The following is a 27,023-nucleotide window of genomic DNA, read 5'->3' as shown; positions in this document are numbered from 1 at the left end:
TCCCCAAAACAGGAACTATTTAACCTGTTTTAATTAATTAGGTCACTTGGTTGATTCCATAGCATAATCCTATGACTTCTAGGTTTCTCCAAGACATTTATATCAAAAGCAAAATGGGATCAAATTTAACACTGCTGACAGCAGCGTGAATATATCCTGAAAGTCTGCCTCAGCGTGTTTGGCAAATACTTTTCAAAATATCAACGCTGCCAAATCTCTCTCCTGAAGTCACAGATGCAAATACAAAGGTGCTACGTTAGATTGCACAGTTCATATGTAATATTGTGAAACCACATTATTTATTATTCAAAAATTTCTAAACCACATTTCTATCATGAAAAGTAGATACCACCAACTTCTTTGGATAGAATTTTGAAGAAAGTCTCTTTCTACAGAGAGGGCAGCCACCATTTTCCCTCTGGTCTATTCCAATAGTTGAAGATGTTTCTACACATAACATCTCATTAAAAACTTCATTATCTCAAGTGAGATACTCTGTACAGGAAGAACTAATCCTTTAGATCTCTCAGCATTAAATATAAAATATTGAGAAATGCTTGTGTTAGATATTCTGTTTGTATTTAAGGACATTATGGCTAACATCTGTGACAAAAAAAGATGGAAACATAAGCCTTCAAGAAAAGCACTAAAACTGTATTTTCTGGTAGGAATTTCTGGTACAATCTTCAAAGAATAACAAAGATTATCATTATTTTAGAACATATTGTCAAAAAATGTAACATAAGGAAGGCAGCAGCATACTGACCTTAGTAATCAGTTCTGCCAGTGAAAACAGCAAATACCTTAAGCCTGTAAACCCCATAGAAAACTAAGGGAACTGGTAGCTTATACTGCAAAATTAAAGTTTTAGGATAGCTTCCTTTCCAGGACTGATGTATAAACTCAAAATGTTACTGACCATATGAATATTGTCACTGTCATGGATACAAACATATTGGAGTAACGAAAGAAAAGAAATCCTGACTGGCAAGTAAAGATGGCCACACTAAACTGCAAGAACAAGTAGCTTTCTTTTATTGTTAGAAAGAGCAATGTAGAATTAAAAGGACTATCAAAATAATTTAATATAGTAGCATATAGACTCACTCACTAACACCAGGATTTTGGATGACCAAAGACTAAAGGAAGGATATAAGACAATCACTACCTCCCTTAGGAGGAAGACAGTTGCCAATGCTCTCTCCCTAGCATCTTACAGGGAGCTGACAGTCACCTTCAGGAGATTTAGTATTCAGGCAAGTTCAGTGTTGCAGGGAGAAAGTTCTTGCAACAACAGAGTGCAAAGCCACTAAAGAAGGAGGTCAAGGAGAAGCCTGACAAGCAATTGCATCCACAGATATGGAATGATCTCATGTTTTAAAAGTTTTGTTCAAACTCAGGCACTGAAAATCACTCCTCATGTTTTTATCCAGGCACATTAGCTTTGTTTTGGGAATGAAACATAAATGAACCCAAGTACTCACCCTCATCTGTTTATTTTCATTTATTTTGTACACTTTTTTCTACCTCTGGATCAAGGTGCTAAAAACTGAACTAGTACAGCACTTCATTCTCAGCTGTGGGCTTTTTTCCCCCATATTTGAACTGTGCTTTAAATAATCCAGACTGGGGACTTGACCAGAATATAGCATAGCTGTCCTTTGGCCACATGCCTATAGCTCTTCTCTGTAGACAACTGCAGCCTCTTCTTAGACAACCTATTTTCAACAGTGGCTTTGTGCTTCCCATGCAGAGAGCACTGAAGCCTCTCTTAATTCAGTGCAAGGAAGCAAACACAGTTGGCATGTTTCTCCTAGACAAATTTCACAAAAATCATGCAAGCATAGCTGGCACATTTTAGAACAAACAAAAACACAGTTAGTGAGAGCAGATAAACTCAAGAATATGGCTGATAGCAATGGAAAATTATACATGGAAGAATCAGAAGTCCCCAAAGATTATTCAGAAGGCAGTAAATGTCCCTGAACTGCAAACAGTCAGGGGCTAGGAAGATATCCAGGGGAAGTACATCTCCTTTTCCTATTTCTATTATTTTTCTTCCTGACTACTCTGAGACATGTGATACAGGCTAGGACCTGATACAGGGAAGCTGCCTGCTCATACCTTTTTTGACTGATCAGAGGAACAACAGCAGCATTTAAACAGTGTGTGATCTAAACCAGCAGCTAAGATGAATCAGCAGTCACTTGATTTCAACAAGAGACAGATCTTCATGCAACCATCCTAGTTATATTGCTTACTCAAGCATTTTCTGGTTTCTAAAATGGAAGCACAAAGGCCCAAGATGTCCTGAACACTGAAGGAAGAAAAAACACTAAGAAGAATTTCTTATGAAGAATGGAATACAGCATCTTTTAGTTTGTCTATTCATTATGCAATGAACTTCAATTCTTTTCTTTTGAAAAAATTTATCTCCAAATAATTATTTTCAGTTGGGAATCTTAAAAAGCAGGCAACTACAGCAGTAAATCTGGCAAGAATTATTGAGTAGGTAGACTCATGCATAGCTCTACACAGTTGAACAAGGAAGGGTTAAACTGACATACTATTTGTTTTTGTCTCCAACCAAGAAATGAAGTAAAAAACTCTAAAAGATATTAAGAATTAACAAGTCTTAAAGATCTCAAGAAGGAGTTTTAACTGTGCAAAGACTTCAAAATATGGGGTCTTTACTAAAGAGAAAAAAACAATAAACCTTTGAAAATAAAACTGACACATACTCATCATTTTTATATTTATTCCAAGGAGGATTTTCACAAGTGATTGTGTTCAGGACAAATAAAATGCAGAAAAAGTCTTTTCCTTTCTTTCCACTTGATATTTTAACCTTCTGAGAGAGATATGGTACTCAGCCTGAAGGTGACTGGCTAGAGACACTAGTTGTACAAACACATGCTCTTCCTGGTGTATTTCAAGATACACCTGAAAAAGACATTTTCTTTATCAGTATTTGTGTGCTGTTTAATAACAAATCAAATGTCCTCTAAAACAGAATAAATGAACTTTGTAAGATTATAACACTTTCTAGAAAGTCTAAAACATACCCAAGCAAAAAAATCCCAAAACCAAAAAAAACGAGCAAACCCCTCCCCCATTAAACCATAGAGTGAAAACCTGTATTTTACAAAAGAGATAGTACCTATTGAATGGTGTAACAGACTCTTCACAGAGATCTCTAGGAGGGTATCAGAGCTGAAATATTTGGCACTAGTGGTTGACTAACAAGAAGTATTCCCAACAGCTGTTATGCCCTACTTCATTTGTGCACTCAGAACTAAACAGACATTCATTTGGCAACAGTTCAAGGCTGCAGCAGCTTGCAAACATCCTTCTGACTCAACTCATAACAAGGGGGCAGAAGAGGGAGCCTAAAACAAGATTTTCAAAGTACCAAGCAAAGGTTACAAAAGCTAATCTGCTTTCCCAGGTTTTATAGAAAACAGATGAGCAGCTGAAAAGCACACATTTAAAAAGCAAATGTAGAATTAATACTCTTTTAGCCTCTGGGAACAGGCAAGGACTCTACATCATTAGTATACAAGTCAGTCATGATGTGGTTTACATCCATTCCATGGCCATGGGAAAAGATGCATTATATTTGTTGTATTGCATTGGATGCCCTTGGATCCAAAAACTCCTATTCTAGAACAATGACTTATGTTTTAATGAGGGAACCTACTGTGGACAGTCTACAGTCCACAGAAGTTCAGAATTTCAGATGATCTAGTACACAATGTCTGTCAGAAGGCTATTTACTTGTGGTATTTTTAATGCATTCACACCGTATTAAAATATTGTGGTCTCTTTCTCATTTCAACTAATGCTATTTATCTTCCATCCAGAACAGAATAAATTGCAATCTCCAGACAAAGCTAAGAAACCAGAAAATGTCCCTGCTGTTGGCAGTAGAGTTGAAACTAGGTGATCTTTAAGACCTCTTCCAATGCAAACCATTCTTTGATTCTATATTTAAAACACTGTAATTCAGTTACATTCTAGAAAGTAAGTATATACTGCTGATGTGAACAAATTTTTAGGTATTTAATTTGATACTCCTTGATTTTTCAGGTATTTACAATACACAGAGAAAATCTTCTAAAGAAACCCTGTACATTTAAAATAAACCATTTCTATATATGGTGTAACTTTCTTACTTAGTATTAAAAAATAATAGTTTCCAGGTCCATAGTTTAAATGAAGCCAAAACACCCAAACTATTTGGAGCAAAACTGCATATGCATTAATAAAATTAAGGTTCAAGAGCAACCTTAAAAATGCAACTAGAGAAGTAACCTAAACTTTACTTAGAATTTTAGCTGAAACATCTAGAAAACACAGCTGAATAACTAGGGGGATCTTTTTTGCAATTTCCTCATCACATCTGACTATTCTTTATTTTAAAAGATCATTCAGGAGTTAATCTGCCTGTGTCATTGCAGACAGCTTTGTAGAGCTGTCCAGAAGAGGGCAATGGAGCTGGTGAAGGGTCTAGTGAGTAAGTGGTATGAGGAGGGGTTGAGGGAGCTGGGGTTGTTTAGTCTACAGGAGGATATTGTAGCCAGCTGGGGGTCAGTCTCTTCTCCCATGCAACAAGTGACAGGAGAGGACACAGCCTCAAGCTGTACCAGGGTAGGTTTAAGTTGGACATTTAGAGTAATTTCTTCACAGAAAGGGTGATTAGAAATTGGAATGGGCTGCCCAGAGAGGCAGTGGAATCACCATCCTTGGGGGTGTTCGAGGAAAGACTGATTGTGGCAGTCATTGCTAGGGTCTAGTTGACACAATAATGTTCAGTCATAGGTTGGACTCTGATCTCAGAGGTCTTTTCCAATTTAATTCATCCTGCAATTCTGTGATTCACTTTGTAAAGGAAGAGTTTGCTGAAGACCACCACGAAAGCTAGTCACAAAATTAGAAAACCTCGGCTCAACCTCAATCTACAGAACTCCCTATATACACATATATAGACTTGTGAAGACATGTAAAAAGGAAAAAAAGCATCATATACTGCACAGTGAAAAAGTTGAAAGCACACAAAAATTAAGTATGAAAATTATTATTTTAGCATTTCAGTTAATTTATTGAAAGCCCCTCCCTACAAAATTCACAAGGAAAATATTTGATTCCATACAAACCAAATTGATGGGATTATAACATTTGCCAATAGCATGCACTATTCTCTACCAAGAGTGTTGAAACCAAGCTTCTGGTTTGCTTGATCTGGGTCTGATGAGTTACTGGGTTCCAAAGCAGTCAGAGATATTAAGAGCAAAATTAAAAAAAAAAAGTCTTTATACTTCCTTTCTTCTGCCCGTACAGAAGCTCATCATTAGACTGGTAACATTTCCCAAGGGTCCTAACACATACACAGAAAATACAAAAGCATATTTTCAAATTGTAACTTAACCCAGATTATTCTACATGCTTGACTTGAACCAGAGCTCCCTTAAAGTGAATCTTTTCACCAACCCAGTGGAGTTTAGTACTGATCCTCAGCATCACCATTCCCTTCCTACCAGTGAATGTGGAGTGACCATGCCAGTCAGATTTAAAGAGTGTATTCCACCCAAGACTGAATAAAGAGCAAAGTGAGAATTCTAACTACTTACCTGAAAGGCCTGTATACAAAAATCCTAGTCAGAAAAAAACCATGTCAGCATGTAAAAAAACCTAGTCAGCATGTAAACCATTACAATGAAATGACAAATCATAAGCATGTACATAAAACTCAGGAAACTGCATACTTCTCTTCTTGATGCTGGTCCTCTTGGTCACTGAGTTCATCATCATCTACCATATGGCCAAATGGTTCAGAAGAAATTGATACCATATTAGACAGGATAACTCTGCTATCACTGCTTCCTGTAAGGATCAGCTGATCATGAGAATGATTGTATCTGACATTCCAGACCCTAAAAAAGTTAAAGCAGACAGAATGAGAGACTATTCATGGGAGGTAGTGCACCACTGTTAAACATTTTTTTTTAAGAGCAGCAGTAAAAATTCATCTTCTCAATGTTTTAAATATGCATAGAAGTAACATGCCTCATTCCAAAGACCCTTTTTTTGCCATCTTCATTAGACTTTTAAGCTTCCATGTAATCTGTTTTCTATGAGGCATCTTTCAAATTCAACAATTAAAAAAAAAAAAAAAATATATATATATATAACAAATCACATCATTGAGTGGTATCATTCCTTGAGGGTACATGCCAATTCATTGTTGAGTAAGCCAGATAAATACTTAAGTCCTAAATACAAAAATTTATCCAAAGCAAAATATGGATTAAAAATAGCCTTTTAAATGAAAAACCATCTTCTCAATGTTTTAAATATGCATAGAAGTAACATGCCTCATTCCAAAGACCCTTTTTTTGCCATCTTCATTAGACTTTTAAGCTTCCATGTAATCTGTTTTCTATGAGGCATCTTTCAAATTCAACAATTAAAAAAAAAAAAAAAATATATATATATATAACAAATCACATCATTGAGTGGTATCATTCCTTGAGGGTACATGCCAATTCATTGTTGAGTAAGCCAGATAAATACTTAAGTCCTAAATACAAAAATTTATCCAAAGCAAAATATGGATTAAAAATAGCCTTTTAAATGAAAAACTCACAACATTCTTACAGTGAAGTTTAAAATAGATCCTAAAACAAATATAGAACTATCTTTCTCTTCAATTTTTATATTTTACATATCAAGTTAATACCAAATGTCTTATGGCTCTTGTTTTGTTCTTTTTCTTTGAATATTCTGAAGAAAAACAGGTATAAATAATGCTTGTGCTAATTCCCATCTTCATTTTCCTTAAAGTAGTGTTATGGACTGGATTTATTTTGCAGGAATTACTCCAACCCAAATTTTATAAAACATGAATAATTCGTCTTTTCTTAAGCACTGAAATTAGCAGACATTAGGCAAGATTCTCTCCTTACTCCAGCCACAGGCCAGTGTGGTAGACACAGGCTCTAAATGTTATTTCAGAGAATAAAATCATTCACTTGCATATTCTGACTTAAGAACTGTGAAGAATATAAAGTTGAGCTGTATTACTGAACATTTCAACCATGTGACAACAGAAGGATGGATGGCAGCTGCTTTATTACTGCACATCAGGTGCAGCACATCAGGCTCCATTTGGGAAGCCACACCTGTGTCCCAGCTGGGCCCCATGGGCCAAGTTCTGGGCTGTGCTTCTCAAAGGTGTACCCCATCTCCCAACAATGCTAACAACAGTTTCTTGCCAATTAGACTAATGTTGTCTAAACTCTTAATTTACAATTACACAAGGAACATTGACACGCTGAAACTTCTCCTCTGTGCAAAAAAATGATTATGCACAATAGCACAAACATAGTTAGTTTGCATTGCTCCTAAACGATAAAATAATTAGCTGAATAAATGATATAAGCCATCCACCCACAAAACAGCATGCAGATAATTTGTTCTACCAGTGGGAATGCTCCTCTAGTGTCTTCACTGGTTCAGTGACATTTCTCGTGTCCCAGAATTTCACCTTGCAGTCATCTCCACAGCTAGCCAGGTAGTACTGTTTATTGGGATTAAAGTCCAGGTCTCGTACCAGCTGTCCGTGTGCATTTTCTATACAATATATCTGCCTGTAAAACATTAAAAAAATGAAATGGTCTATAAAAAGCTGACTGAACTCCACCTACAGAAATCTGTTTCCCTGGAAACTTGCATAATCCCCTTAGCACCCACAGACCTAGAGTTCCCATTGCTATTGCAGAGTTCAGGGAATTCCCAGTTGTTAACAACAGTGACTTGTATAGATTTCTCAGCTTGCTTTGACACTTTGCTCCTTCCATGTTTGTTTCCATTAGGATCATCTGGAGTTAAAAGGAAAGGAAACAGTAGTTCCAGATGATTCTAGCACAGCTCTGTAACAACTGTTATAAATGTCTGCAACTAAACCACAACAGTTTCACGTAAGAACTCCTTCACCCCTAAGCAGTTATACTAATTCCCTATGTATGACATCTACTTCAGTAGGAAAAGCTGAGATGCAAAGGTTGCAACAGATATCAATGACAGCTTCTAATTACTGCTCTGTATTGAATTTACCTTCTTTAGCTTTTGCATTTATCACTAATTTACCTGTGGCCCTTAAACTACTCAGCCAGACACAACCTTATCCATCTGGACCACTTTAGAAAACATCCGTGGTACTGCTAACAACCTAGCACATCTATTCAAAACATCATGTACCATCAGTTTGTGTCCCTACCTTGCCTCTTAAACTTAGGGATTGTCTGTTTTTTCCTGTTTCCACTATTGTATGACCAGTTTTCTCCAAACCACCAACATATCATCTAAAGTTCTGCTTAGACTTGACCATCTCCTACAATCTTCACTGGAACTTTTCAACACTTCATGAGCTTTTTGTTTTTCTTTAAATGAAAAGTGTTTCTCTTCAGCAAACACATTGACCAAAACTTCCTATTTCTTGCGAAAACTACATATACTTATGGTCTTCTGTCATGATCAGATAGATTCATGCTGTTAATACCTAACTACTAATACAAAGCAAAATAGCTCCAGAAGGAGAGATTCCAAGTTATCAGGCCTGTACTAAACCCTATCTTGACAGCTCTGGCTGTCACCAGTGAAATTACTAAGACATCTAGCACCGACACTCTTCTCAGAGTTTGAGAGGCTAAGGATATCATTCAGGTATGCCTTTCTACCAAGTATTCTAGGAGTGGAATTCAAGTTTCCACTTATTTTTTTTTAGAATATGTATATGGCAAAAATACTAAGTCTCAAGCATGCTTGCTGTAGTAAAACACATCTTTCCTCCGTCACTGCACCTTTCACTTTTTTCTTGCATTGATCAGAGATGTGTGTAAGGGTTTAAAAATACTACTGTCCATTGTATATTCAGGACTACTCACCAGACTTTATGGCAACTTAACTATTATTCTGACCATCTGATTGCTTTTCTCCCCAAACATTGTATATTCAGGACTACTCACCATGAAAGACTTTATGGCAACTTAACTATTATTCTGACCATCTGATTGCTTTTCTCCCCAAATATGAATATTCTTTTTGTCACTTTTTACCCTACCTACAGCAATAATACACACACTAAATTTCCCACTTACATCATAAGATTAATGCCACACCACATTAACATTTTTCCCAGCTATTGGCTCCACTTTCTCATATTATTCTTTGTACGTATTATTTACAATTTAGCCTTGGAGTCTGAATTTTCCTGATAAAGTTCTCTCTCTAAATCCAATCAGCCTAGTGTCTGTCTTCTCTGCTTCACAAGCTCTTCTCTGATTAAGACTGCTTCTTAGTCTAGTCCAGGACTCTTCCTGACAATCTTTTTTTTTCCTCTCCTCTTCTTTGTTTGCGATGTCCAAAAGAATGTACTCCCTCTGTCCTGCAGCTATCATAACCACACTCCGCAGGAGCAGCTATTCTAGCTGCTTCTAGTATTTCTCTTCACTTTGGGGGTAGAACAGTTTTCTGCCATTGATTCCTCCCTCCCCCTTCTTTTTATGCTTCTTATACTGCCACAGTTTATATTGCTCTGACTTGAAACTCCTACTTCAAGCCTAACTAATTATTATGAAATATTCACATAATAGACATATTACAGCCTAATTGAAGATGAGACTTATTATTGCACATACTTTTTGAGTATATTGCAAACAGCTCTTTGGCATAGCCTAGTTATCAAACTGGTTTAAGGACAAACCAGTTTCAAGAACTTATTTACTCTGAGCTTTACTTTTGCCAAATCTTTTTGGCAAAACCACAAAGACTAGCAAACAAAGGATTTATTGCTACAACTCTGAGCTGGCAGGAACCACTGAACTAAATTTAAAGTCATCACCCTTTAAAGCAACAAAAGCTATTACAAGACATCAGTCTTCGCGGTTTAGTGATAAATTACTATGTGCTAAGGGGATAAAGTGTACTTTTAAAAAAGCTTGAAGAGGCTTTAGTAGTCATGGCAACAGATGTGCACACAACATCACTCCTTTGCTTATCAAAATCACAAATAAGCAGGGGGGAAATGCCTTGTTAGGTATATTGAAAGCTTTTATTTAGTTATGATTTTGATAGATTCAGTGATTTCTTATAACTGGAACACTACAATCATTAATAGAGTATAAAACACTTTGTTAAAATCAGAAGTGAAGAGCAAACTTTGAATTGCCTTCAAAGATTAAAGTCACATTTAAATGCTATGAAGATGGGTCATAGCATAGTCAGGATTGTTGTTAAAGTGTTTTCAGGTTGAATTACAAAACAGCTTCATTCAGGTAATTCCTATGTATTGAACAAATCCTTGTGAGACCAGTACATGGCTCAATAAAACTCAATATACAAGTTAGAACTGAAGCTGAGGGGGAATACCAGAGAAAACTCTGTTAAATTGTAACTATATCAGCTATGCAAGCTTTTCTATTTCTTTTATAAACTCTGGGTTTGCCACTTATCATTTCAAAATGTAAAAACAAAACAAAAAAATTATGCTAGGAGAAATGCAAAAAATCTACCTCCAAAGGAGATTGCCTTTTCTAGTCTATGACTGCAAACTCTCCTTACCTCATGCTCCGTGTATCCCAGCCTCGGACAGTGGTATCGTTGGCTGTGGCAATCTGGGTACAATTGTGGTGTGGACTCCATCTTCCAGAAGTAAATTTTAATTGTCCTTTCCCTTCCAAGGCTGTGGAACTAGAGAGCTAAAATAATGAAACAAAGCTGGCAATGTTTCTAAATGTAACACTAAAATGAAATTAGTTGCAATGAAGACAAAGCTGCTCAACAGCCTCTTGCTCCAAGTGCAGTGGACTACCAAATCCAAAGACTGAAGAAAAGAAAAACACAAAGAAACAATAAAAGCTAGCGCTGATTTTCTGTCACTAATTTTTAAAAAGGCTTATGCAGTGTAATTTATGCCAAATTATTGGAAGTACTGTACTATTCTATAAACTAAAACAGTTTCAGATCATTGTTGAAACAGTAGATAGACAATATGGGCACACTGGACAGATTTGTAGCTGCCACACACACGCATGCATTTAGCTTCATTAACAGTCTTACAAAATTTCTTTCCATGTCAAAATGCCAAATTTTATCTGTAGTAACAGAATTATGGTGTCAAAGACTCTTTTTGATAAATATATAGCAGCTCTTGAAAATAAAGAGGTCAAGGCCCAGGTGCCCATGTCACTACATACATAACAGTAGCTACTAGATTACAAATCTACAATCTGTGAGATAAAAAAGTTTCAGTTCCAAAAACAGGCTTGCACATCCTAGAGCAGGCAGCTCTGCATCTCCACAGTTAATGAAAAGAAGGTCCAAAGTAATCAACTTTCTCTTTGAAGTTGTATAGCAAGTTATCCCCCAATTTCATGTGAACATGGGGGAAATCAAAGCTGCCTACACTGCAAATTACTTTTACTTCCAATCACTTACTGAAACTGTTTAATAGCTAAAGAGGAAGAGGAAAAGCAGAATATTTGCATTTAATCAGATATAAAATTTACGAAAATTTCAATCAGCTACATAAACAGCAGACTTATTTGGTCATCTTTCACACAACTTTCATATTTCAAAATGTTTCATTATGAGGTATTTCACAAAAGCAGGTTACTGCACTGGATCCTGTTGGATCCTAATGCAACATCAATACTCTATTTAATAGTAAATTTCCCAGCACAATATTATGCTTTGATGGATCAAAAAGACTAAAACATACAAACTGTTTACATAAACTTTAACTGATATGAACAGAAAAATATGCTGTCAATACTAAACTGCCTACATCTGTTGGTATATTGTATAAACATGCATTTTGCTGAATTTTTATTACTACAACTCCACAAAGAATATAATATTTATTTAGTACTATGATTAACGATCCCAAAATTACAATACTAGATGTTTTTTAAAAGAATGTGGAATTCCCAGCATGCAAGATCATATATTGCTCAGGTGTTCATGAATAATATAACACTGTGGCCAAAGGTACTCCTCTAACGCCATTCCTTCTCTAGAATAAATACTGTCTGAAAACCTTTCTACAACTCACAAGTTATTAATAAAAACAAAAAACACTGCATAGGATACTGGACACCAGATAATAAAATTAACTTTTTTATTTTTTGACGCATACTAGATTCCAGGCTCAACAGAATATTCATAGCTTGTGTCATTTCAAAAATTGAAGTTTCTTTGGAAAGCAGACTTGGCCATTCAAAGCTTAGACTGGGGGGAGGGAAGCCAATGTTATCACTGACAGTAAGACAGAACCAACAAAGGGAGTATATTTTAAAAAAATCTGTATATTTAAAAAATCTGCTCTTGAGATGGAAAGCATAATATATTCAAAACATGACTCAGGGCAGAGGGTCTTTGTCAGCAGTAGACTATAGTTTCTCCAGCATTTGAGACACATATATATATATACACACACACACACACATATATATGTGTGTGTGTGTGTGTCTTCTCATTTTAACTTTTATAATATAAGCTACTATAAAAAGATCAAATTTTTCTTCTTTGCAGTCAAAAGTTTAGAGTTGAGGCCAGCGCACACATACTGTGATATTTCTTAACAATATATGAAAAAAATCACCTATATACTAGATGGGCCAATTCATCCTTGCCTTCATAAGCAATTCATAAGTAAATTAAATTACATCTTTCTTTATACAGATGTCCAGCTCTATATACAGCCAACTTCTTAATTGACTGAGTCTTCTTTTACATGTCATCTATGGACCTGAAAGTTACTGCAAGGATTTAAAGGACAATTTGGAGATAAAGAAGAGAAATTTTCATATATAAAAAGGAATTCTTATGCAACAGAAGGAAATCTACAAGTTTCCTTCCTAGACATCCAAGAAATAAATGAAACAAAATTGGTAGCTCAGAATCACAAATGCAGGTTCAAAAACACCCGAGTTGTAATTTTAATTCATATACTGAATATATGGACAGGTAACTAAGTGCTCTTTTTATCTTGAAACCTCTCTATCACTTCTTTAAATGCAGAAACGCTAACTACAAATGGGAAGTAAAACATGACATAGGTGTATTTTAAACATTACTCTTGCATGAAGATTAGGATCTGTGCTGCCCAGGGGATAAAGACATGCAGGTGTGAGGGCCTCACTGGATACTTTAGGTAAACAATTCATGGTATTATTTTATAAATACAAAATGGGACTTGCATTAAGGAAAAAGGAAAGGAATAGAATAAAACTGAATGTCTACTTTTAGACAACAAAATTAGGAATTAGTCTTACAATGCACAAGGATCACACTGATTTCAGAAAAGAAGTCTGGAGAAAATTAAATCTTGAACAGTGTAAAATGGTTACTGGAGTATGGATGTATTTTACACTATTCCTAAACGCTTAGCTGGAACAATGCCGAAATCTGGTGACACAAGAACAAAAATAGAAGGGAAGCATGATATTACACTACAGTTGCACAAGAGCAACACTTTGAAATAAGAAAAAAAATCTTCTAAAAGATTAAACTATGTAACAGGATTTGACTACAACTGTTTATGTTGTCCTCAATTAAGGAAGGGTTTTTACAAAAACAAAGCACTAAAATATGAAAAAAAATCTGTCCTAGAATATCCTAGATCTAGGACTGATTTCTGTGTATTCAAATCAAAGTACCAATGACTCAAACTTATTTTTGTCAAAATATCAAGGACTGACATTGATTTTCGTGCTTCAAAATGGGATTACATAAGGTCTGACTTGGAAAGAAGAAAGGACAGGCAGTATCCTTCAAAAAAACCCAAACCCCAACATATATTAAATGTTAAAGGGTACAGAAATTGTCTAGGAAAACCACAAGCAGCATAGAGACAGTGAACCAACTTCCCATGCTCTCTTCCAAGAAAAGAGCTATGTGACCAAGAACAGAACAGGAAACTACTTAGAAGAAAGATATATTAAGGGTTACACTAAGTAGAAAAACACAAGCAGACTATTTTGAGATTGACATTAAAAGGCATGAGTGTTTTTCTGACTTGTTATTGACAGAAACAGAAAGGTTGATGAAGATTGTAAACTGAGTTCAATTCCTCCAACTGTAGGAAACCGTGCCATGTAGTCCTTTCATAACTGTTCTTGACTCCTGAACCATCTTAAAACTATGTGCCTTTTCAAATAGCCTCATCATATTGGCAGCTCAGAGCTATTTTCAGAATAGCTAAGTAACAGAATTCACATATTTTTAAGTGCTGAGTTTCTGCATTACAGTAAGAAAATATTTTTATTCCTTAAACACAAGTTTTCTGCTTTATACTATAAAAATTAAACTAAATATCAAGTTCATCCTCCAAAATATATTGTTATTCCTATATGCTGATGATGTTCTGCCAGCAATAATTTTCATTATTTCACTGCTACTTCTATTCTATCGTTAAGGAGACCATTAAATAAAATTGATTCCAACCCTATAAGCTGGTTTCTATTCTCATTCTGATCCAATAATTTCCTTTTTATTTTTCTTTTGACAGTTTTCTGCTCTCCTATAGTTAATCTGTTTATTCTGGTTGAAGTAATAATGGGGCGTTAAAAAATTCTCCACTAAATTCCACAAGGTATTTCCTGCCTTGAGAAATTGCAGCTATCTTGCCAAGAAAGTATCACATGCTTATTCCTATCATCTCTATTTGGATCCATCACTTTTATCCAGGTAGCCTGTGAAATCTTCCCCAAAATATATTCTGCCTTGCTTGGAAAGCCACTGCTTGATATTATCTGTTTTTCTGAACCAAGACCACATGAATGCTGGACAAGAAATCTAAAATAGTTTGGATTAGAATGATCAAAACCACATCTCTATTTGTCCCCTTTGTGAAAACATATGAAAAACAGAAAAAAAATCTAGATTTTAGTGTCTCTGTCTCATTCTGTTGCACTCATCTGCCATGCCAAACATACTGCATTTACCCAAGGAAGAGTTCTAGCAATTTGTTGACATCTGACCTCAAATCTGTACACAGAAATATTAACTGTCGTCTTCTCAGTAGATTCTATCCACACCTTGTGCATTGTCTGGGATTCTCTTGGGTCCAGCTAATGATTATAAATGGCAAAGAATAGCTAATTTAATTGCAAAAGGTAATGATGCAGTCAGCATAAGATTAGTTTCACCCCAGAAGGTAATGTCCTCAAAACAATAATAAAGGGAATGATCAAAAGGACAGGAGAAGCTTGTCTTAATGTAAATACAGGCAAATTGAACACTGTAAGGCAGAAACAAGTTAGCAAAAACAAAAAAAAAAAAAAAAAAGAAAGAAAATAAAAAGCAAAACCCCACACCAAAACCAAAATGAACCCAAACAAACCCACTGAACTGCACACTAAATTACAGTTAGCAAATGTTTCTTATCCCAAGCTAAACAGATAATTCAGAGAATGAACACACCAATAATTTTATTACCAAGAAGCTGTGAATCTATGTGGAACTGTAAAATTCTTCAGGCTAATTTCAATGAAACAATGTGACTTGTAAATCACAGGCAGCAACAGAAAAGGAACCAAGTAAGACTCTGAAGTTTTGATCACTGGAGAGAAGCAGAAATTTTGGCTGATACAAAATTTTAAAGACACACATATTTTCAGTTTTTCATCTATATTATACCTGAATTTTAGACAAACTTCCATAAACATGAAAGGTCCATTTGGTTTACCTCTTGCCATTAAAATGGCCTATAATATGTACCTATGCAAAAAAGGGAAGCAATTGAAATGTGTTGTAAAAACAGGAAGACAAGTGATGCACTAGTGTAATGAATACCCCCTTACCTCTATTACCTGATACAGATACAGTGGACCTCATCTTACTTTTAGTTAACAATGATGATATTATTCAACTTGAACACCATCATGTGTTTTTTACAAAAAGAGAAAACAATTCAAACACACTGACATTTCTATTATTTTAATCCTACCTCTTGATTTAAGTTTTAGTTACAAGCTTCTTTATTTATAACACCACATATACACACACAGAAGTATAATGTTATTTTACTCATAAGTCTATAGCAACATGTATATTTTGTACAGATGTTCTCCCCTTAGCAATCCTTATGGAATACACAAGTTTACTAGTGTTGAGGAAAACATTCAGTGGAGGTAGCTTAGTGTGCAGCTGCAGTGCCAGCTGCAGTCTGAGGTGTGGATGGTGGAGGGAAATAAGGCAAGGGCCCCGGAAGAAGCGCTGACCATTTGCACAACTAAAGGCACAGGGACTTGAGTCACCAGTCACTTGACTGGACACTCAGAGACACAGCAGGAGCAGAGGATTGACAAGGAAGACCCCAGACTTTTGCTGCTGCATAGACTGGGAAGGTATGAAACCCCAGGATTTTCTTTATTCAGGGACCCTCATGAGAGGCACCAGCTCAGGCTGTTGTTTTGATGTTGCACCGTGATTAAATAACTTAAGGTATGGAGAGGACTGAGACACTGCTATGGGGAACCTGGTATGTGTGAGAGTGGGGCATGCAGGGAGTCCAGCAGGGCCCTGTCAGTCCACTGGAGCTGCTCAAAGTCTCTGCCCATTGGGAGTGTGACTGCCAGAGTGACAGGATGGTCAGACAGGGACGTTTCCCCAACACCAGCAACATCCTGCTGAGCCTGCTTGAAACAAAGCATGTTAGGTGATAAGACATCAATGAAGATGTCTTCATTGAGAAGTGAAATCAGGTGGCTAAGAGATTTCAAGAATGGACAATCTTTCATCTTAATGAACAATAAAGACAACTTTTCTTGTCATTTACGTAACCTCTGTCTACATAACCTCTGTCTATCTGCATAAAAAGTACATCTTGTGGTTTTGGGTTTTTTGTCTGTTGTTTTTGGTTTGTTTTTTTTTTTTTTAAATTTGCCTTGACATGCTACTTTTTTAATGTGGCAAGACCTGATTTCTTTGCTTTAGGCTGTTCTGTATCTGTTTTCCAGGCAAAAAACAAAAAAAAAAAAAAAAAAAAAAAAAAAAAAAAAAAAACCAAAAAAAACCCTCTTTTTATTAATATCTCAAGAAAGTCCCTCTTTACATTCTGATCCAAAAACATGAAAATACAAATCATGTGCTTTTTAGAATCATGATATATTATGCATGCAACAATCCCTTATAAACAGAATATTCACAGGAATCACTGTTTCACCAACAGCTCATTAGCCTACAAACACTCCTTGTCCATGGTGATAACCAAATGGAAAATATATTTACTACTTACCTCTACTAATGCTATCTGTTTTACAACCAACCTCTTCTCACAGATTTCTCTCACATTCTAAATACTACAGCAGCAAAAGTTGGGGTAAAGTGTTGATTTATGGAGGAGGGGTTTACTCTTTTTCTTTTAAAGAGAAAGGCAACTGTAACAAAACATTGCTTGTTTTTCTTTATTACTCTTTGTAACTCTAAGCCCTACATATTTTTTGCAAATACAAAACTGCTACAAAATAGAAGTTATTGTTTTTCAGCCATATATAGAAGTAAACAGGAAGTTAATCTCTTAGTAAGGAGGTAATTTTTGAAGATTTCAGAAATGCACCACAGTCATTTCTAGTCCTAAAAAAGCCTATGATACTGGACTTAAGCTTGTCTTAATTTTCATTACTACAAAGTTGAGCACAGGCCTCTTAAAGAGATGCTTATGCTTTCCTCAGTCTTGTTTAGCTGGATTCCAGCTAGCTCAAGAGTCTACAGACATGATTAAGACAAATTTGTTGCAGACAAAAACTCAACATTCAAAAATTGCAATAATTCCAGTCATCTCAGAAGTGATTCACTGGGCTCAAGATTTTGATGCATGCAGATATGTTTTCTGATAGTCAAGTTTCAGTGAACTTTCTCTATCAAACTTTAACAGCAGTGTATGACTTGGTATTGAAGTATCATCTAAGAACAACTCAAAATTGCTGGAGCAGAAAACTGATTATGCTAAACAGATATTCTCAGGTAAAATTTTAATCACAAATAATTCTTGTTTACAGTGCAATCACATGAGATACTAGGTTATTTTAGATGGAAATATAGAGGATCAGTCAAATTCAATATCAAGCCTCCTGAGAGCCTGATTGTAAAATGCAAACAACATTCTTGACTTCCGCAAACAAAAGTTTTTAACAAAGATTTTTAAATGCTCTTATCTGAAGATGTCAGTCAAGGGTTGATATATCTACTTCATTGGGTAAAGCGGTTTGTTTGATACGGAATTTGACATTTGCATTTATTCATTTTCTTTCATAAAAAATAGGAACATATAACAAATGTCACAAGTTAAATCCCCTTAATTCCTTTATCACATACTTTTCCTTCTAGAGTCTTTTTGTGCCATCAACATTTGATGTAGTACAAGAGTATTTTAGAAGTACCAATTAAAAAAATATTCTACATAAGTAATGCTACTTGAACTACTGAAAGGAACTGCAAGCTGAATGTTGCTTTGAGGATAAAAATACTGACTCCCCAAATCATGCTGAAATTACAAAATTTGGTAGCGTCTATTCCTCTCCAAAATTACAGAGATCATAATTCTAGCAATAGAAGGAAAAGAAAATGGAAATCATAGTTGTCTGCACAAATATTTGTGTGATAGAGTGGGGGTTTAGTTTTGAGAAAAGAAATAGTATAAGAAGACACAACATACAAAATTCTAGCAAATAATTCCCAAGCAATATATAATGCGGAATAAAAACCCCATAAAATTTGGCCTTCATGACAAGATTTCCACAGAGAAACTGATCTAGCATCCTAGAGGAAATCATAGAATGGTTTGGGTTTAAAGGGGCCTTAAAGATCATTTAATGCCAATCCCCTGCCATGGGAGAGAGGTTAGGATTAAGAAAGAATCTGAGAGAGTTATGAGAAAGTGGTCAAACAGTGAAAATACCAATTAACATTCAAAAGAATTTCAGCAAGTGCGGACAGAACTGCACAAGGAGTGAAAGTAGGAGAAAGGCAAAATGTTAAGTTGCCTAGCAGTCTCAGTACTTCAAGGAGACATGAGGACTCATAGCAGAGAAGCAGTACCGACCTCAAAGTTGTTTTTCAATATTGCAGAAAGGTTTGTGCATTATGCAGACGCTAGGAAAGAAATACTGACTAATGCAGGTGCAATGCGAATCCAGGGATACAATGCCACAGACAAGCGCCTGGAGGTAAGCTGTCAGAAACTCTCAACATCAATTTGATAAAAACAAACACTAATTTGAAGCCTTGGAAGGCAACATAACACCTACTGAAGTTGCAGATGAAAAAAAGAGCTAAAGTTTCTAATCTAGAGAAGGAATCCAAAGGGCTTAATTATAAACATAAAGTATTAAACTATATTATCTTACATTGTCACCTATTTGCACACAGTCAGGTGGTATAAACAAGAAAGAGTTTATGTCTTGACTAATTTGAAAAAACTGATTCTGCAGCATCCAGGAAAAATAATTAACCCTGACCTGAGGACAGGTCAGAGTTAATTTTTTTAAAAAGTGACAACAGATCAACTGAATAGTAATGTCCTTGACATAATGAGATTCCATTTATAAGCACAGACATGGATCTAAATGACTACATGGAATCATTCAAAGTTTTCTATATACATTCTACGATATGGCGTAATCAGACAAAAAACTATGCCAATGACACTTTTTATATATGTTCCTGAATAAGACATTTTTAACAATAAGTGAAATAACCTGATTAAACTGTATATTACTAAATAAATCTAACATTGAAAATTCAAAGTACATGGCAAATAGAGAAACTTATATTACGCTTATACAATCAAGAGTTGTAAATTAAATAAAGAGTTCTAAATTAAATGGCATAAACCAACATGAGTTACTACACCATTATCTGAATTCAATAACCTTTGGCTTTACTAATCATCAGTTTCCACTTGTAAGACATTCACCAAATCTGCACTGCTTTATTCTAGATTACTCACTATAAAAGCAGTAGGACATTAAGGGGAGCTCTAGAATAAAGAAAACATTTACCCTCTAGCAACAGATACTGAAATACTACTCTTAAACACTCTTATTTAAGACAATGGTAGAATATTTATTTCCTCCACCTATATTATAAGCAATGAGATACTTCTGAAGGAATAGTTAAAAGATTAGCAAAATCTAGCCTAAGGAATGTTGTTGTTTGGACTATATTCAAGTACAGCATGTTTTGTTAAAATAAAATTTCTTACCACAGCTTTGGCTGAACTTTCCTGCAAATCCCACAACAATATGTTGTTATCAGCCAGAGAAATAATCTTTTTACCATCTCCCATCGGCTCCCACATAACACTGTAAAACAGAAAAACAAAATAAATAACCCATCATTAAAATCCATCAGAAATTGAACTAGAAGGCCATTTCAATTCTGTCTGGATCTAATCTATACCAAAATATGTTAAACCATATTCCTTCTGGTTTCCTTTAGATGAAATCCATCACATATTTTAAGTCCAAAATCTGCCATTAACTAGCAATTTGTAGCAGCCATTCTGCATACACAGAAATACCACCAGAAACCTTGATGTACACTAATTTTAGAAGGCTTTAGTTTGAAACCTCAGAGTTGTTCATACAGAGTGTTATGCATCCTTTTTGAAGGTGTACCAAAAATCATAAGCTTTAGTTTTGATGCAACTCTGAAGCTGTCATCATGACTTAATCAGCATATACTTTTAACCTGTGATTCACTTCATGCTGTACAGGAAGGAATGCAAGAAATCAGTCCTCCTCTCTTATTCTGTCTATGAAAAGCAGAATATTTAAGCCAGTCAGTATGGGCAGCTCAGCTAACTAACTAGACACTCTAACCCTAATAAATTTGCTGGAGGTAACAGTAGGATTGAAAGAATACTTGCCATTTTATGAGAATATGCTTCTATTTTTGTAATTTTGAAACACTTTTGTAACCAAGTTTTGCAGCATCCCAATAATCTTAGAGCCACAATATACCTGAAGGTAGAGATCACAACTTTAGTATCAACAAAAATGAAATGGAAATGGAAGAAACGGAGAAACTTCTTTCCATTTTAAGACTGATCCTTCAGCTAAAAGCATTTGATACGCTGTTTTCATCTGCAGAGCCTAGTTGAAGTCCCACTGCTTGAAGTTTATCAGAAGTCCATGACTAGACACAAGTTTTCTAGCCATGGACTTCTCACAAGTTTCTCACGTTTCATGGATTAGTCACAAGCTTGTTTTGCTTTTTGTGCTAATCAATTCCGTAACTGGATGGTTGGAGACTGACATAATTTATGGCTTAAACATCTTAATGAAAGACTTTTGCCTATTCCAGCAAAACTGTATAAAAATTGCAGAGAAAATCACCCAAACCCTGAATGGGGCCTTGGGCAGCACTCAGGCCTGGGCTGGGGAAGAAGAACACATTCCCAGAGGGATCAAGCTGGAGACCACAGCCCAGGGCTGTCAGCTGCCAGGCTCACACAGACCCTCACACCAAAGGGTGGGGCGAGAGAGGCTTTGGGTGTGTGGTGAAAAAACCTCTGGTGGGAGGCAGTGAGTGCCCATCCTCTGCTGTGCAGAGCTCAGCTGTGGGACCTCTTCACCCTGGGAAAGGTGAAGGGGATGCCATGGCCCTCCCAAAGGGGTCCCCAAACCTGCACCATGATGAAACAGATCCACAGTGTTGCAAGGGACAACCTGCCCTCGCCAGGGGAGGCACATGGCCGTTCCCACCTCAATATTATAAACATTTTTTTAATCCATTGCATTCCATTGCTTTGTGGTGGCAGTGGGTAGCAGGGGACCCTCACCACCGAGAAGCCAGATGAAGGGGAGCCACAAGATGTCACTGGGACCCTTGGATGGCTGATCTTTCTACCTCACCCTGTTACTCTCTGCCTGTGCACCCCACCGCTGCACATCTCTTTTTGTAGATCTTTTCTCTTTTTAGTCCATCCTTTCTTTTCTCTTGTTTTCTCTTTGCCTGTTTTACTATAAAATAAAATATATCAAGTGTTTTGGCACTAACATCTAACCTGGTTTAATCAAGTTTTGGGGTATATTTCAAACCTTTCTGGGTTTGATCCATTTTATTCACAGAGACTTAGTTTTCCTTGCTCTTCTGTGTTAATTTTGATTGTAACAGAGGGAATAGATCAAAGAAGGTTGCACAAATAGATGCAGCCTTGGGTAACAAAGCCCAACATTAGGCAGCCACTAGCAACCTTTCTAACACTACACTGCACACTATGCATTCTTGTATTTTATCCCAGATTTTGCTTTACTCCTATATTCCTAAAAACACTGGATATAACATGGTTGACCCCATATCCAAGTGATGGAACTTCACCTAATCTTCATCTTATGCTACAAAACACAAGGAAAATAGGAAGCTGCAGGTAAGAGAAAGAAGTGACAAAGTATCTTTTTTCACACCATTAATACAACAAAACTAGCTTATTCTCAGCTGATACCTTCCTCTCAAATTACTCTTGCTCCTTGTGTAAACAGTTTCATCAGTTTTTATTCTGCACTTTTAGTAAAACAAGCATCAGATATACAAGGCAGATGACTGCGCCTGTTTGCTGTTTTGTAAAGAAAAATCTGGAACTGTAACTAAAAGGGTGCATTGGCTGACTCCTTACCCACTGAACTTTTCCATAATGCAATAGAACAGAATAAAGAAAGGCTTAACTTCTGCACTTAACTTCTGCTGGAATCATGACCTGCATCGCTTACTGTGTTGTCAATCCATGAAAATCACCTACCTATAAAAGCCCATTTGTAGTGAGTTTTCTTGTATTAGGACAAAACCCCTACATTTAGCACATTAAGCTACCATCATGTTTTTAAATATGTTTCACCAAGAATATGCCACTAGAACAATTCTGTGATTTATTTTAAATTTGGCTGTTTTGTCTGTTGCATTGCCAATCTTATTCAACAACAGACACTTTTGAAAAGTATGGTACAACTTGGAAAAAACTTAGAAGCAACTGAAAATGTGTTGATAATAAAAATTATGACATCCAGTTTCAATTACGTGTTCAACTACATTTTGCCTGTAACAATGAGAAGAAACCAACTGGCACTGCCATGCATATTTCAGAATTTCATGTAGTTGTGCTGCGCAGATACATCAATTAGATTCTTCAAATAGATGAAAATATTTTATGAAAATATGTAACAGCATAAAAAAAATTCATGCAATATAACCCTCAAGTGGTCATAACATTCCACAATCTGGTTTTCCAAAATGAAATTGAACGATATCAGGATCATCACATGACTCAATAGGTAACTAAGAAATCTTCAAGTTGATTCTGATCACATTTATTTAAGTTCATCATTTTACTTACATATTGCTGAAAATAAAACTGGTATTTGGTGTTGATCTATGTAGACATATTTTTAATTACAGGCAATGAAATCTGATTTGACCACTTAACCCTTTTAAGAGTCCTTTCAGACAGAGATCAGTATTTTATATGCCTGTTGATACGTCTGCACCTTTCCTACAAGAATCACTCAATTTTTAGTTGCAAAAGCTAGATTGAAAACAATTTCTTTGATGTTTTCAAAGGTAGGAAGAAATTCCACATCTTTGAGCATCACTGAACTTCAAGGTAAAAGGATTTTTACAGCTGAATACAGTGTACTAATTAGAGCCAATTATGACTGAGCTGACATACCTTGCAATGAAAAGGTCTCTCCAATATTCACTCTATCCTTGTGGGATGCCCATTTTACTTCTATTTCATTTTTCATTTATGGGTGTGGTTGTAGTGATCATTCATTCACATTTTTTAATCTTAAGCAGAGGTTACTCAAGTCACCCTTTGTAACACGTTCAGCTATGTTCTGTACTCGTGACTGAATGTCCAACATTAAATACTATGGAGAAGAGGCGGGCAGGAAATATTGGTGAGCGAAAAGAAAAAGTTACTTTTGATGCAAGATACAAATTTTAGAGAAACTGAAGTTTTCATTTGGAGCAGTTTTCAGTATAGCAGAGATGGTGATAATGTCTAAAATGGAAAACAGATAAACCAGGCAGTACCATTTTCCTCAGTGTGCCAGCAGTTGCTGACATTTACAGTTTTCAGAAATGGACGAGACAGTTGTCAAGTTGTTTACAAGAGTTGCCACTCAGAAACTGAGGGCTGCTCTTTAAATAATCTATAAACAGAAGAGAAGCAATTATCTATGTTGTATTTTACCCTATTTTATCATCATCTAACTCAGGATGCTTCAATAAAGCTTGCCGTTAGTAGTTTTTAGTATAAAAAAATAAAATTAAATCCTACAGAGAATATTACCTTACCAAAAAATAAGAGTATTTAAAATATTCACTCAAATGCACGCATGAAAGGAATCCACTATCTTCTCCTATGCTGCAAAGATAGTTAACACCTTTATCAATAAATGTACAGAGCTTTTACAAATGAAAAATTCAAAGTCCTCCATTATAGACTAAGGAAGAAAAAAAGCATCTACTTTCATTGACATGAACTGCAGTTATGCCACAAGCCTTGGACAAAGCAAGCATTAACTACTCCATAACTGCAATTACAGAAGTGACAACCACTTATTTCTATAAATGGAAAAATTTTGCTGGACTGAAAACTCTCATGCACTGAAAAATGGAAAATATATCCATGCATTCAGTAACTCATCCTGCAGCTTCCATGTAGTCCACCAGAAGAATTCACATATTAAGAATTCAAATATTGTGACTGCTTTGCATTACAATGATTCCAACTTAAAGATTACTCTTGCTTATCAGATAATCAGGATATTAATTCTAAGAGACCAAGATCAGACCAAGTACAACCTGGAACCCACGATCTTGCTCCCTTACCCAAGTGCTTTACAAAGCAGCCACATTTCTGAATGAAATCAGATCTGGCTGTTTTACAGTGTATTGAAGTCTGCTGCAGGGAACACAAGTTGCACTTCATCTCAAAATTCTCAGACATTGAGATCTAATTTGGAGTCCAACTGAAGAAGTGGTGAAATGAGAACCACAGCTTCCTAAAAAAACCCCAGAAGGTAATGTGAACATTTTAGCTAAAAAGCTGCTGAGCAAGGGAATTGGGAAATGAAGGGTTATTTTGGACAAAAACCCCTAAGATAGCTGGGCTTTATTCTGACTCTTGCATTATTATTACATTCAGAAAAATTAAACTGCTTTACAAATAAAAAAGCATCCCAACAAGGAGGTGCCACAGAAAAATCACTTATTTCTAAAATTTTTTTTCCTTAAATTATCATTGTGTGGGCCTCTACAACACACTACTCATGAAGCAGCTCTTGCCACAAACACTATTTCTATTTTGTTGCTTGAAGTGATTTTTATGGATGTTTGACATGTCAGGAAAGAAACATATAGCTGGCTTGTCTGTAGATCAAGTAAGGTGGCCAGCCTAGGAAAAACATTTTCATAGTATCTGTGTCTGTCAGGAAAGCACAAGGTAAAACTCTTGCCCAGCCACTGAAGGCCTCAGGATGACAATACTTTTTTCCATGTACTAAGGCAAAAATTAAGGACTGAAACCATCTTATTTGCAAAACAGCTGGAGTGATCAAAAACAATATCTGAAGACTTATTTTAAAGAAAACACGTATCTACTTGTGAGAAGGACAATTTGAGTATTTTCATAAGGAATTTCAAAAATGGAAATATGGATATAGCATATTGTTACTAATTTATGCTGTTTGTAACAAACTGCATGGCTGGTCAGGGGAATAGTACCTAACAAAGCAGAATATTCCTCTGAGTATATTTCTCCAGTGATTTAAAACACGTGCCTAAGAAGAAAATTATGGTTGCCTAGATCTGAATTGACAGTTGAAGAAAATCACCAATTCTTCTGTCCAGAATAACAGAACGTTAAAGGTTTACACAGACCTAGCACAGATGCACCCTCCAACACCTCTAATCCAGCAACTGTTGATTCTGGGGGAATTTGAGGTGAGACTGCAAGAAGCAGCTGGGACTGTAATTAATGTGATCTCCCTAACTTAGCTCTCCGTCACCATTGCTGGAGCCTGAACACTGGGATGGATGGATTGTGGGAGGCTGCAGGGCACCCTTCAAGTCTCACGGACGTTTTACCAAATAGATACAAATGTACAAGGGTCAATTCTTTCATCCAAAAGGCATCCAAAAGACATTCCAAAACCCTGAATTTTTAACTACTATATAAGCAAGTGTCAGCAGCAACATTGCTACATCTACAGTCATCCCAGAATATTGTGCTGGAAAGAATTCTACCCTAAGGGATAAATATTCTAAATAATAAATTCTTAACGGGGTTTTGGAGAGCAAACTGGAGTCTGATACCAAGAAAACAGGGGCACCTGTTCAGTTAGTTCCTCATGAACATTTAATTTTTTCCTGCATAATTGATTTTTTCATAGTTCTGCAACACTGTTTTTCTTTAACATTTCCCACTAACATTTTAAGCAATTCAGTAAGACTGAACATAAAACTACCAGAATAGATAGAATAGTAGTAGAATAAACAGAAGTATCTATTTCATCTGCAAAATCAGTTGAGGCAGACTTCAGTCCTCACTTTTTTAGTGGTACGAATGGATTAAGTGATATTACAAAGAGGAAGCTTTTAAAAACAGGTAAATTTTCTTTCAGTGGGGAAAAATCTCAATTAATTTAGCAGTAATACTGGGGAATATGGTGAGAACAGAAAATAAACTATGTTCAACTTCGGATGGAGATGTAAAATCATACTCTACAAACCCTTTTCTTTTACTTGCAGAGTAACACAATTTCTGCACTATTCTCTGCATCATGATTTATGAATCCAAACTAAACAAAAACTGCAAAGACCTCATAAAAACTAATTTTGATTCAAGCATATGGAATCTATTAAACTTATTAGAAGTTATAAGTTAACTGAATACATATAGTAAGTTCACAAAAATGAAGAAATACATATTTTTCCCTTCAGTATTTGCTTCAGTG

General features: G+C 35.8%; 1 protein-coding gene across 3 annotated transcripts in view; it reads right to left on the bottom strand.

Annotated features, from left to right (window-relative positions):
• The window catches only part of EIPR1 (EARP complex and GARP complex interacting protein 1), a 74,712-nt gene that overhangs the window by 6,438 nt on the left and 41,251 nt on the right, over window positions 1-27,023 (bottom strand). For 2 of the 3 annotated variants that reach the window (XM_041477918.1, XM_041477919.1), the window contains 4 exons: window positions 20,267-20,366; window positions 10,621-10,757; window positions 7,482-7,649; window positions 5,766-5,933 (listed from right to left, as the gene is read on the bottom strand). In XM_041477918.1, the coding sequence (XP_041333852.1) occupies window positions 5,766-5,933; window positions 7,482-7,649; window positions 10,621-10,757; window positions 20,267-20,366 (573 nt within the window). Of the gene's footprint in view, window positions 1-2,248; window positions 2,318-2,741; window positions 2,944-5,765; window positions 5,934-7,481; window positions 7,650-10,620; window positions 10,758-20,266; window positions 20,367-27,023 lie in introns of those variants that run through there. The other variant, XR_005955999.1, reaches the window with a different exon arrangement.

This window comes from Pyrgilauda ruficollis, unplaced genomic scaffold (assembly GCF_017590135.1).
Source record: "Pyrgilauda ruficollis isolate IOZ18807 unplaced genomic scaffold, ASM1759013v1 scaffold42, whole genome shotgun sequence".
Taxonomy (NCBI): Eukaryota; Metazoa; Chordata; class Aves; order Passeriformes; family Passeridae; genus Pyrgilauda; species Pyrgilauda ruficollis.
Note: the sequence above shows the minus strand (reverse complement) of the source record. Positions and strands in the feature narration are given on the sequence as shown.